The following is a 12,385-nucleotide window of genomic DNA, read 5'->3' on the forward strand; positions in this document are numbered from 1 at the left end:
CAAGAGACTGTTTAATGTTGTATGCAGTTTGGCTTGCTGTTTCATGTCAGATGAGAACAGTATACTCCTAGTGGTTGGGGAATAAGCTTACCCAGCTTCACTGCCGTTGCCACAAAGTAATGGATCTCGTTTTCCTGGAAGGAAATAATGATTATCTGATGGGAAAAAGAAAATGTATATTTTATTAATTGTATCTTATAGTGGGTACACCTCTGCAATCAAAAGCAATCAAATACAAGAGTGCTGCAAGAAATAATATATCTGTGACTCTTGTGTCAGATTTTTGCTGATCACTGGGTCAGAGAGGTGTCAATTCAACTCAATGGCCATTTTCGTGCGTGTGGTTAGTGGGTTGTTGAAGAAGGCGGCATTGTACGCAATGGTGTTATGTGAATGTTTTATCTCTCAAAATAATGCAGTCCACTATTGTACAACAGTATCATTAAATATAGCCTATAATTTAATGTTTTGTATTTCTGAAACAATGTCAAGAAAAACTAAATATTGAAAGCCTCACAGAGAATATATTGCAGTGTTGTTGTGTTTTAATCATTAAACTGTCGAGGTGCAATCAATAAAGTTAATATTTAAAGAAAACAAATAATAATGACAAGTGGTCCTAAACACAGTCTCTCTTTTCTTGATAATCCCCAGTCATATCTTCAATGATCTGTGTGTTGTCATTTTGTGCAGAATCAAGTTGTCATCAACTGAAACAGAGAAAAGTTAAAAACTCACTCTTATCAACGGTGTAAGCATCCCAGTCAAAAGTGTTATTTGTGTAGTTCCCATATGATACATCATTCAAGGTGGAGTTGTCATTTATTATTGTTCGGACACACTTTTGCTTTAAATGGCCCATAAACAGTTGTAACCCTATTAGGGCGAAGACGCTCAGGCAGAAGACGGTGAGTATCATCACATTGGCAAGCTTCTTCACTGACTGGAACAACGCACCAACAATGGTCTTCAGGCCTGCCACATAAAGGAAAGCTTGTTAGATAGCATGTGCGAACATTAAAAAGTTATGCCAATGAGTTATGCCTTTAAAAGAGTACTTAACCAATTTAGCACTGCAATTCTGTAACATTGTTGCACTCACAATGGAACGTTTAGCCTAAATAAAAAAGTTTGAAGCAGCAGAACCAGAACTATCATTTTTTCTTGTCGAAACCTGTTGCCCAAATGGCCCACAAGCAACTGTACAGTTTTGTTGTAGATTCAGGAGTATTGCGCTAGTAACGGCTAATTTAGCCTAAAAACCGCTAGCCTCATAAAGAGATGCGGAGTGAGCTACAGAGGTCTGGTAAGCTATTTTCTTTTTAACTCCACGCCCCCAGTTTTTTCAATTTAAAACTGTAGTCCTAAGCCCCAATGCGGATTTAAGTGGCATCACTTAAAGTAATCTATCAAACTTTGCGCAGCTCTCTCTGTAGCCACAAATATAACACAAATAGGCTTTATACAACCTTTTTACACATGTGCATTAGTACTCCTCAAGTCCTGTAAATGGACATTAATGTGTAAAATTGGTTCCCCGCTATCATCTGAGCCAGAAAATAAAGATCTTTTATAATTATGTGATGTTTTAATAACAAACATTAGAAACATTAGAAAAAATAAGTCTTGAACCATCCCCTTTGCTAGCTATTTATCTGTCAAACTTATGTGGATATCAGACCGAAACATTCATTTTCAGAATATTACACAGGAAATAAGGATCATGCATGTCAGTAATGATGATGTACATGCAACAATAATGGGACACTCCCTCACCACAGATTACAAGACACTATGCTTTCATTAACCACAAGCAGAGAAGTAATGGCTGTAAAGGAATAGTGCAAGAAACAGAAGAAACAGCTTGTTCAAAACACAAAAGCAAATGGCACAGATCTCACAGAGTAATATTGTAACAAAATCTACAAATCTGTGTAGATTGTTAGGTGGGAAAAAACACAATAACCTTAAATGAATTATATCAATTCCTGATTTCAGTGCTACACTGTGCACAGGAGTCAAACGGCTGGATTGAGAAACCAATCCATTAAAAACCTGAAGACCCATTTGAACTAGTTCTCACCAATGGGATGCCCAAGATTGCATTTAGGATTGTGGATGCTCAGATTGCTAAAACAACTCTGTGACAATATGTGACAAGGAGGTGGACAGTTGGAGTCTCCGTACTGGTGCTACAGGCCATGACAGTCGCAGGAGGGGAGGTAATTGAGGGGGGGGGGTGGTGTTGAGGGTGAAATCGTGCAAAAGGCTAGCTTACTAGCATGCAATTTCTCCTACTGCTTACCTGGGATAACTGAAATAGCTTTAAAAGCTCTCAGCACTCTGAATGTGCGAAGAGCTGAAAAACTGCCTAGGTTTGCAAACTCTGTTACATACCTGCGGGGAAACATAGAATTACTATTGAATGTTGACTGAGACAACAATACAAAAAAAACACAGATTCAAGCTCACAATGCTAAATAGATAAACTACATGATTATCAAGTGAAGCATTTACACAGTTTAAACTGAGGCATGCACGTTGGTAAAGGTAATATGATAAAGAAGTCACTGTGATGAGCAATTAGATACCATGTGTTACAAACTTAAAAGATATGATATATGAGATGTTCTGTATTGCTTTATCAACAAATCCCATAAAAAGACTAAAATTAACAATTTACTTAGTGCCACAGACCTCTATTTATTTATTTCCAAAAACAAATAAATGAGACACATTGTTGCACCGGGTGACAAGGTCTGCAACTACAACAACCGTGCAATTCTGCTGGTAAAACTCATTAAGACACAACATGTATTAATCCGCAGCTGAAAATAGTGCCTAGGAAATCCACTATTCATTCTTGTTTAAGAAATGTTTACAAAAAAACAGTGTCCAGATGTTAAATATTTTGCCATTTATTTGTGAGCCATTTATAAAGATTTACAAGTAGGAATGACTGGGCCTGTGGCCGAGTGCCACAGGCAGGGTAGGGAAGTTGGAAAGTATCGAGAGTTGTTTAAATGGATTATTGCTTTGGTATTTGTTGTAAGAAAACTATAGAACAACACTAGCTTTGTCCTCTAAGATCTGAAAAATGGCCTCAAACTGCATGTAAATGATAACAACATGTACATGTTAGTTAAGATCATATTTCAGATCATTTGCTCCAAAAAGTAACACATTTTGACAAAACTGTTGCTTTTATTACCAACAGTGGAACCAGTAAAACCTAAAACTTGATTGTTTTCTATACTAAGGGACCTTTGGGGGAAATGATGTAACAGCTGTTAAAGCATTATTGTTATTGAGTGGCAAGTTACTTACGCCATGACAATGACACTGAAATCCAGCCAGTTCCAAGGATCTCTAAGAAACGTGAACTTCCCTATGCAGAACCCTCGAGCTAAAATTTTAATGAGGGATTCAAGCGTATAGATTGCAGTAAATGCGTACCTGTTGGAAACAAAATGTATTTGTTAAACTAAACTGAATTTTCATTTTTATACAACCTGAGTGTGTGATCCATCCAATGTGTTGTTCGTGGGAAACTTACTCTACGTTCTTTGCCCATTCAGGCGGTCCACTCAGTGTCATAACTGCGCAGTTGGCAAGGATAGTGCACATAATCAGCATACTGAACAATTTGCAGGCAGTTGTCAAGGAATTAACACCTTTTTTGTTCAATTCATCACAATATTGTGCAACCCAATGTAAAAAGTTCATGGACATACAGTGTAGTAACCACAGACTTAGTGTGGGCTCAACATAAACAGAAAGCATTCATATCAAAAGAATATCTTGATAGGATATGAGTGTACCAAGATGCAAATTGATATTCTTCTTAGAAGGTTGAAGGGGCTCAGGAGGTACAAGGCAGGAGCGGCGTTGAAGCGGAAGATGTATTTTCCTTTGTTTAATACTATGAAAGTCTGACAGAAAAAGGAAGATATGCATAAAATACCGTTTTTTTTACCGTTATTGCTGACTTGTGATATGCTTTACAAAAATAATGAAATAATGTATCAAAACTTCTAATCAGAGTAGCTACTTATGATGTATAGCACACATTTACGTAAGTGGACAAATCACTAATCACATTTTGTATATTTCAGAAAACTTTCTGATAACCTCACATTGGCACTTTTTTACTGGCCTGGTCTTCCTGTCATCTAAGGTTCAAAGAATCTGGCTAGGTGACAACAATAACAGCTGCAATACTACTACTACTGCTACTACTACTACTACTACTACTACTACTACTACTAATAATAATAATAATAGCTGTTAGATGAGAGAATCCTCATTTCAGTGCAACTCTCATTTAACCTCTTTAACAAAAATAAACTACAAATAATAGTTAAGAATAAATCATAATGTGTGTCTTTAGACTTCATGGCCAATGACCTACTTTCTGATTAAAGTAGTAGGGATCCAGGTCCTCCAGCGGTGTCGACACCATGCCTTTAGGAATGTCCCCATACAGAATAGGGAGTGATTTGCCCGCCTCCAGGTCACAGCTGGGCTTGATCTTATTCTCATCATTGTATTTTTTCTTCTCTCCCTTGGGCTTCTTGGCCTTCTCCTCAGCGATCCGGCTCTCAATGGCTTTGAGGGACTCACGACTAAAGGGACGGAAGCTGTCTGGACCTGGTGGTACAAGCAGCTGTTCCATCTTTTCATCCTGCGCCTTCAGAGTGAACAGCTAGCCTCCAACATGAGAAAGGCCTAAAGGGGTCAGAATATAGAATAAGGAGCTATGTTTAGAGGTTGACAACTAAGTTATATCTAAGATGAAATGTCGTTGTTGGAAACAAATAATTGAAAGTATTTCTGGCAGCAAATTTCTATTGGCTGATTAGAACTGCTTTAAATGTAGAGGAGAGTAGGGGGGTGTGGTTCTGTTCTTTCATCTCAGGAAATGGCAGGCTATTATGAGCCTATGGCTGTCATACACATAAATTCCTGCCAGCTATGGTAAAATTAGATCTAATTATCTGCTCTTCTGTAGATAAAATGAAGATTTGACATGACAATGATCAATTCCAGGTGGGATTCTCGCTCCTCTCCTCCATCGCTCAAAATGATAAGAGTCCACTTTTTCCTCAGAGCACTGAGACAGAGGAAGAATAGATTCATCCTACTAATAGGCCTGGTCATGATGTGTAAGGCAGACCTACGCAGTATTAAATATGAATGCACTACAGACTGCACTGGATCTCTCTGGCTGCCCTGCCACTGAGAGCTTTAGCCTGATCTGAACAGTGTAAGAGAATACTTCCAAATGTTGTATCTGTGATGCAAGAAATCCATCACAAACACATTGATCAATCAACTGCCCACAGCAGTGGGTTGCACATGTGTGAAGTAACTGCAACAACAAACACTCTAAAAAAAGTCCTTCAATTAACTGTCCATAAGACTTAATTTTAATAGGTAGAGTACATTTCTTTCAATAAATTAATTTCCTTTTATTTTGCTTTCAGATTATGTTACGCAAAAATGAAAAGTGTGAAGGCTGTGGGAACGTGCACTTTTCTACCATAAAATTGATTTTGTTGTATTTTACAATAAACTGCCTTCCCTAAGCTCAGATTTAGGACTTTAGGCAAAAGTAATTGTCAGGACAGAGTAACGGGAGAATGTGTGTGGGCAAACGTGACGCGCGGCTGTACGTGACTGACCTGCTACTGTCCATGTGTTTAATTCGCCGTACTTTCAGAGAGCATTTTTTTCTCAAAACATGAGTAACCATTTTTATCGGTGAAAGTTAAATCATACTCAAAATTAAATGTCTATTTTTCTCTATCTCATGCTAAAATAACTCTGTTTCCTTTTGTCTATTGTTAACTTTACCAATTGTGAGGATGCCACGAGGCGTTTTCAAAAGTGCACGTTAAGCTCAAATGATAGCAAACAATAAACTTAAACAGTCTATTTTTAGTCAAATGCTCTACTTTGTGTTTTTTTTATTAACATCAAATGGTACACCCTTTTTAGTATATTTTAATAATCAAATCAATAATTACTAGCTTTGACTAAACTGTTGCAAGTCATGTGCAGGATTGCGTCTTCGCACTCATTAGATTAGCCTGCACGGTGACGTTAGTGGGAGCAACCTGTGGCATAGAGAAGAACTAACTGAAAGAATGTCCATTTATGGAAAAAACGTAGGCAATGCAGGTTTTTCTGTTTTGTAAATATTGTTTTTTCGGCTTTCAGCATCAGCAAACATATTGTATGTTGTGCAAATTTTTTTTCAAAAAGTATCATTACAAGAACTGGAACATGTTTCTTTGAGTCATTACAGGTGTGGTAAATAAAACATTTGAACAGAGTAGATGTTTAACTCTGGTTTTCTGTGTACATTTTTTGTAGTTTTATATCCATATGGTTATATTAACCTTTGATTTTGTTTCCCAAGGAGACCATCAGATCTACTCCAGGGAGGAATTCAGTTTGAACAGAGGAGAGTGGTTCAATGGTGGTCAGCGGTCAGTGCATCAAGAACTTGTTAATGGAGCTGATACAGGTGAGGAAAAAGTTAAAATTTTATGGTTAAAATAAGTTTTAAGTTTTAGGAACACATGCATTGATCAAGTTTGTTTTGTTTTCTCGCTCCAGTTGGCATGTAGCAAGTAACTTTGTTTTACAAAAAGTTACAACGGGTTTACAGCTCAACTTTTAAGGTTAAAAAAAGCTACCAGTTCATTCCCAAATACATATGGCAGTCCTAAATACATACACTGTCTTATACAGACAGTTTTGGAAGTAAGTCTGCATCAACTTTTAAAGCTTAATTTACTTATCATACTTACACTAATATCCAGCATCATTGGTGGATCTAGAGACGGAGAAAGGTCTCAAAAAGCCACATGCTAATGTAACCTCACACGTGTCAGGTGATACTTGTATGCACATTTAACAATCTGTAAACCAAGGCAAAATAAAAGTCAAGGTAAAGATTATTGGCTATCTTAAGTTCAAAATATGACCATAACATTTTTATATTGATTTAAATGACAATAAATGAGACAGTGTCTTAATTTTGGTATTCTGTTTGTCTGCTCTCTGCAGTTCCCTGTATGACAGTGTGCACAAGGACCTGAATATGCACTGTATGATGTTCTGTGCTTGCCATGAACCAGATGCAGTGGAGCAAGAGAGAGAAACCCAGTGCTTACAAATCTCTGCAATCTAGCCAGAGCCGGCTGCTTTGTACTCTTTGAAACCAACCTACAAGTTTATAAGCCTCACCAATATGCTTCTTGAAGTAAAAGGTGATTGTTGGCCTTGCACTGAAGACTGTTTCGTTTTTTTTCTGGTCAAGGATGTTTCATTTTCTGGGCATGATATGCCTGAGCAAATTCTTTAGTTGTACCTTGAAGGCCTTTTTTAAGCATTTCGTGGGACTCGGCACTGGATCCAAAATCAACTTCCGTGATCATTTATGTTCATGAACATTTTTCTGTGATTTTAAAATGACTTAACCAATGTACTCACTGAAAGACAAGCTATTGTATCAAGCTACAGTTGGTAAGCTGAGCTCACATGTTCTAGAATGTAAATTTGAACGTTTTAAAGGAAAATGTGCCAATTTTAAAACAATGATGTCAAATGATGCTTTGACTGTTAAGCCGTGATGTTTAAAATGGTCAAATGTGTCCCTTCAAGATAATAATAATTGCAGTTTAGTAAATGCTGGAATAAACTACCTCTCGTTTCTTTGGTAAATGTATGCCAATGCTAACTAAGTATTATTAATTGCACATTTTAAACAGAAATAAAGAATTTGTCAACATTAATAAAATAAGTGCAGGATTTGATTTAAATCAAATTTTTTATTTTTATTTTGAATGTAACCTTATTAAAATGGGTGTTTGTGGTTAAAATGCTCTCTATTTTGCAATGGTTGAACTTAATTTTTTGTTTTTTTTGTATACAACATAATAATTTAGTATATACAAAAATGTTTATTACTGAGTTTTATCAACTTAAAAATACAAGATGTTCGCTAAACTAACAAAGTGGTTGGAAAATGTTGTCTTCATTTTTTTAGTTATATCTAAGTAACAGCTTTTACAGTGAAGGTAGGTCCAACTTCTAATAAAAACGCTTTACTTTTTAATGTATGTCTAAGCACATGGTTTGCATGTCTACTAATGACAGGTTTACACTGAGAGAAACAATACAGACACCATTGAATAGAACACAAGATTTGCATTACAGCAGCTTACTACTGATATAAATGGGATTTTGATCAAATAATTTTGGTACTGTACAATATTATCTTTTACAATAAATCAAAAGCATTAACATTGCCTCTGGTTGTCGTGAGATTCCCGGTTTGCCTTCCACAGAGAGATAATCATTTGCACGTATTTGAAAGTGCAAAATGTTGGTTACACCTATACTATATACACCTGCTATACTATTCATCTTATCCAAATACGTCATTGTCACAGTCCAAAAGAATAGGAAATACTGTATGTGTTGTATTCATTGGCATTGTGTACATGTCCCTATAGACCTGGTATCTGTCTTTGTGTTGGGTTTGGTAAGTGGTTTGCACTTTAATGGATGATTATGTTGATGACACAACTACTCAGGCCTGCAGGGCTGTTGTCTTTATGAGTGAAACACATAAGTAAATGTGGTACAGATACCATTACAATTTAGAGTAAGAAGTGTAGCCCTTGGTTACAGAGCACCATATGTTGTTGACAGACTGTAATGTTAGTTAGTGCTGACAGTTAGTGCTGAGCCCATAGCTTTCTTCAACATCAATTACAATGACAACGTACCTCTGATGTGTGATGATCTTAAAAGACAACAATCCCTTCATATAACTATAACTAAAGCAATTAACTATTTAGAGAAATGTAGTATAGTCTTGGTTAAAATTAACATTTGAGGAACAACATCGGAAGAAGAAAATGACAAAATTTCCTATCTCATGAAACCAAATTAACCATGGTTTGATGTTCACCCAACAAGGTCAGCCTGCAGGCTCTAACCTCTAAAGAGGTATGCATCATTCTGTCAATCTGTTCCCAACTTTTTACACACGACTCGAGATATGAGGTGCCACTTTGAAGCTTCAAATAGCCCCACTTTAATATATCTGCAACCTGTCGGCACTGTGTCGTTTGCCCACCAACCTAAAATGGATGCAATTCTTTATCTCAACTCTCACTGGAATAGAATGTCAACACATTAGTTTGCTATTTGCTCATCATAATACATTTAACTGTGTCTACTGATCAGCTTTAACTCAAGGACACCTGACACACCTACAAGTGTATCAAACACTCATGCGGTGTCAAACAGAAACTCAGCTGGAATATGTAATGTGCATTACTCATTACAAAACTAAATTTCATTGACCTCAAAATGTTTCTTAGTACTTGGGATTAGGCAAGAGATTGTGATGGACTAAAGCCTATTGCTTCTTGGCTTCTGTATAAAACAACTATTGAAGGGTAAAGCTACTGGAGGCATCTGACAGACTCATAAAAGCCCTAATTACACTGACATTCAATTGTGTGTTAATTTTGGTTGCATAGTTGCAGAAAAAAACATTTCAGAAAATGAATAAGCTAAAGCAAGGCATGATGCAGTGTGTTTGCTGTGCACATCAAAGTGCTCTACGTTCTCACCAAGGTACCGCCTCTGCTTTCAGAATTTTGCCCACATCTTAAGATTATTGAAAGCAGACTGGAATCAAGCCTGTGAGCTATTTGAAAATTAAGACAAGTAGACCTTTTACAAAGGTCAAAAATCATTCTAGGGGAATCAGTATCTCTGCATCTTCAAATCACTCAGTCATAGCTACTGTCCACAAATCTTTTTTTTTTTCACAACGAAAATAGGTGCAGCTGGTGCTGGGTTAGCTCAGTTTGTAGCGCAGGTGCACATAGATAGAGGTTTACTCCTCAACGCAGCGACCACAAGTTTGACTCCGCCCTTTGCTGCATGTCATCACCCCTCTCTCTCCCCTTTCATGTCTTCATCTGTGCTGTGGAATTAAAGGCCTAAAATTCCCAAAAAATTAGGTTTTATAATTTCTGTCTCAAGACAAAACGCACAGGCCATATGTCTATTGAAAGAGTCGCAGGTGATGTAACCATGTATTCTCTATATATTGACAGGGAAAAGTTCCTTTCCTTGTTACGCTGCAGTGGAGGAATAGTGACACAATGTAATCTATTTAATGTATATCACTCTTCACTATAAAAGACCATACAATACCATACCAAGAACGAGGACAGTGGATTTTGTCTGCCATCACTTAAATAGGCCATGGGTCAATCACAGCGATAAATATGGACATGTGAGTGTCTTTAATGTACAGTATACTGTTGTGCATGTAATGTTTTGGTCAATCCTTGCCTGTTGTGCTGACCACATCAACAGGCCTACAACTGATCCGCAGAACTGCAACAAAGAGAACTTGAATAACTAAAGCAGACTTAATGTTTGATACAGTAATAAGTATTCCTAAACAGTAGCATACCTGTATATGGAGTGATCACAGTTCAGTATCTGTGGGCTCCTAAGGGACCAACACACTCACAGCTCTTAAGTGCTCACAACTAATGCTTGCTGATGCCTCTCACAGACTACAGGATCAGGGGTTAGATCTTTCAGGGCGTTGGCAAAGAGCTGATGATGAGAAGCCGTTAACATAGTTCTCTGGAATAGATTTGTGTTTACATGTACAAACTGACAGAGGCTATGCTGTGTGTATTTGTGTGTGTGTGCGTGTGTGTGTGTGTGTGTGTGTGTGTGTGTGTGTGTGTGTGGTGGTGTGTGTGTGTGTGTGTGTGTGCGTGTGCGTAGGTGTGTGTGTGCAGTCTGGATAGAAAGAAAACAGGACAGCCTAATCTCTAATTGACAGCAATCTAATAAAGATGTTGACAGTTGTGCAAGCAGGAAGTCATCAAAGATGGAGTGTAGGCAAATAGTTGTTGCCTTGCCTATTAACTTGCATGACATATTGTAGCCCATATTGGACTCTGGTCTTTGTCCATGTGAAGCACAAGAAATCAATTTATTTTTGTTTCCCAATGCAGGCCTTCAACACATCAATAACTTATTTAATAAATTGTTTAGTGTGAAACCCCTCAGGCAGAGTTCCTTAAGTATAGGGACATTAAGTATTTTAATAAAAGGAAAAAATTATATTCAGAACAGAAACATTTGAATCCATGTACTATGTAGGCCTACACGTAGATAGATAGATTTTTTCTCAGCTACAGACTTCCATAAATCATTCAGAGAAATAAACTAACTTTTTAATCGATTTCAGCCAAATTTATTTTGAGGAAAAATATCTCATACAACTTTAACGTATTCTGTTTACTCACCATCAGATTCCCATTCTCGACAGGTGGACAATAAAAATAGCGTTGATGAGCTTCAGTGTAAAATGTCGTTTAAAGTAAACCCGTCTGTCCGTTTGAGGTGTTTTGACGCTTCTCCCAGCACAGCATCGGTAATTCAACTATTTCAACAGGAAATCCCTGAGAGAGGGAGAGAAAGTGTATTTCATCCGCCCCTCCGTGCGGCAGAGTACTGTACTGTGTGCTTCCGGATGTTCCTGGGAACCAAGTGAGGGCAGAGATGAAAGAATGACTGTGGAGATGAACTTGTGGTGGGCATTATTGTGCGTAATTGTCCGGAATACAGTAGATGTATGCAATCAGGCGTGTACCCGAAACTAAAAGCAATAGCCACAACTATGAATCAAATTGTGTTGTAAAATTGTGTGTGTATGTGTGTGTGCGTGTGTGTGGTGTGTGCGTGTGTGTGTGCGGCATCCCATTGCAGCATACATGCTGCAGGTAGGCTATATTTGTATGTAGACTACCTGCCTTTTATGTTTTGAATATGAGTAATACTTTATTTGGTGAAGTTGGGTGGATGATTTACAACTGTGTGCCAGCACATCACTGTGAGTCTGTTTCCACCTGGTGGACAAAGACAGCACTGTCAGGGCATTGTAACGCAAATACTCCAGAATAAATATTTGGTCCTGGAAATGCGCCTACAAGATTTAGAGTTTGTAATGAAGTCTTTGACAAGTATAAAAACCAAATAGCATGAGACTATTTAGCATTAATAAGCAGTATAAACAACTATTACATACTTGGTTGTCAAAAACTTACTTGATGCTGGTGAATAACCAGCTAATGAATGACAGCAGAATAACAAATAGCATGGGCCTGCTGTACATGAATAAACACTTAAGGGCAAATGAGCTTACAACAAGGCTACATTATGTGCAACAATGCATTCTATAGCAGTGAAAAGAATGATGATTAACCAATGTCTGCTTGTTTATCTGGCTTATTGTCATATGTTTATGTCTGGAAAAGTGTTG

At 37.4% G+C, this 12,385-nt stretch overlaps 1 protein-coding gene across 1 annotated transcript in view; it reads right to left on the reverse strand.

Moving 5' to 3' along the window:
* scn1laa (sodium channel, voltage-gated, type I-like, alpha) overlaps nucleotides 1-11,657 on the reverse strand; it is a 32,998-nt gene extending 21,341 nt beyond the window's left edge. Inside the window, exons 1-8 of the mRNA XM_032528899.1 lie at nucleotides 11,370-11,657; nucleotides 4,412-4,728; nucleotides 3,814-3,932; nucleotides 3,557-3,646; nucleotides 3,328-3,456; nucleotides 2,306-2,397; nucleotides 739-975; nucleotides 92-155 (exon numbers count right to left, since the gene is read on the reverse strand). Of these exons, the coding sequence (XP_032384790.1) occupies nucleotides 92-155; nucleotides 739-975; nucleotides 2,306-2,397; nucleotides 3,328-3,456; nucleotides 3,557-3,646; nucleotides 3,814-3,932; nucleotides 4,412-4,675 (995 nt within the window). The 5' untranslated portion in view covers nucleotides 4,676-4,728; nucleotides 11,370-11,657. The remainder of the gene's footprint in view (nucleotides 1-91; nucleotides 156-738; nucleotides 976-2,305; nucleotides 2,398-3,327; nucleotides 3,457-3,556; nucleotides 3,647-3,813; nucleotides 3,933-4,411; nucleotides 4,729-11,369) is intronic.
* Nucleotides 11,658-12,385: the final 728 nt, after the last annotated feature.

The sequence above is a fragment of the Etheostoma spectabile genome, chromosome 11 (assembly GCF_008692095.1).
Source record: "Etheostoma spectabile isolate EspeVRDwgs_2016 chromosome 11, UIUC_Espe_1.0, whole genome shotgun sequence".
Lineage (NCBI taxonomy): Eukaryota > Metazoa > Chordata > Actinopteri > Perciformes > Percidae > Etheostoma > Etheostoma spectabile.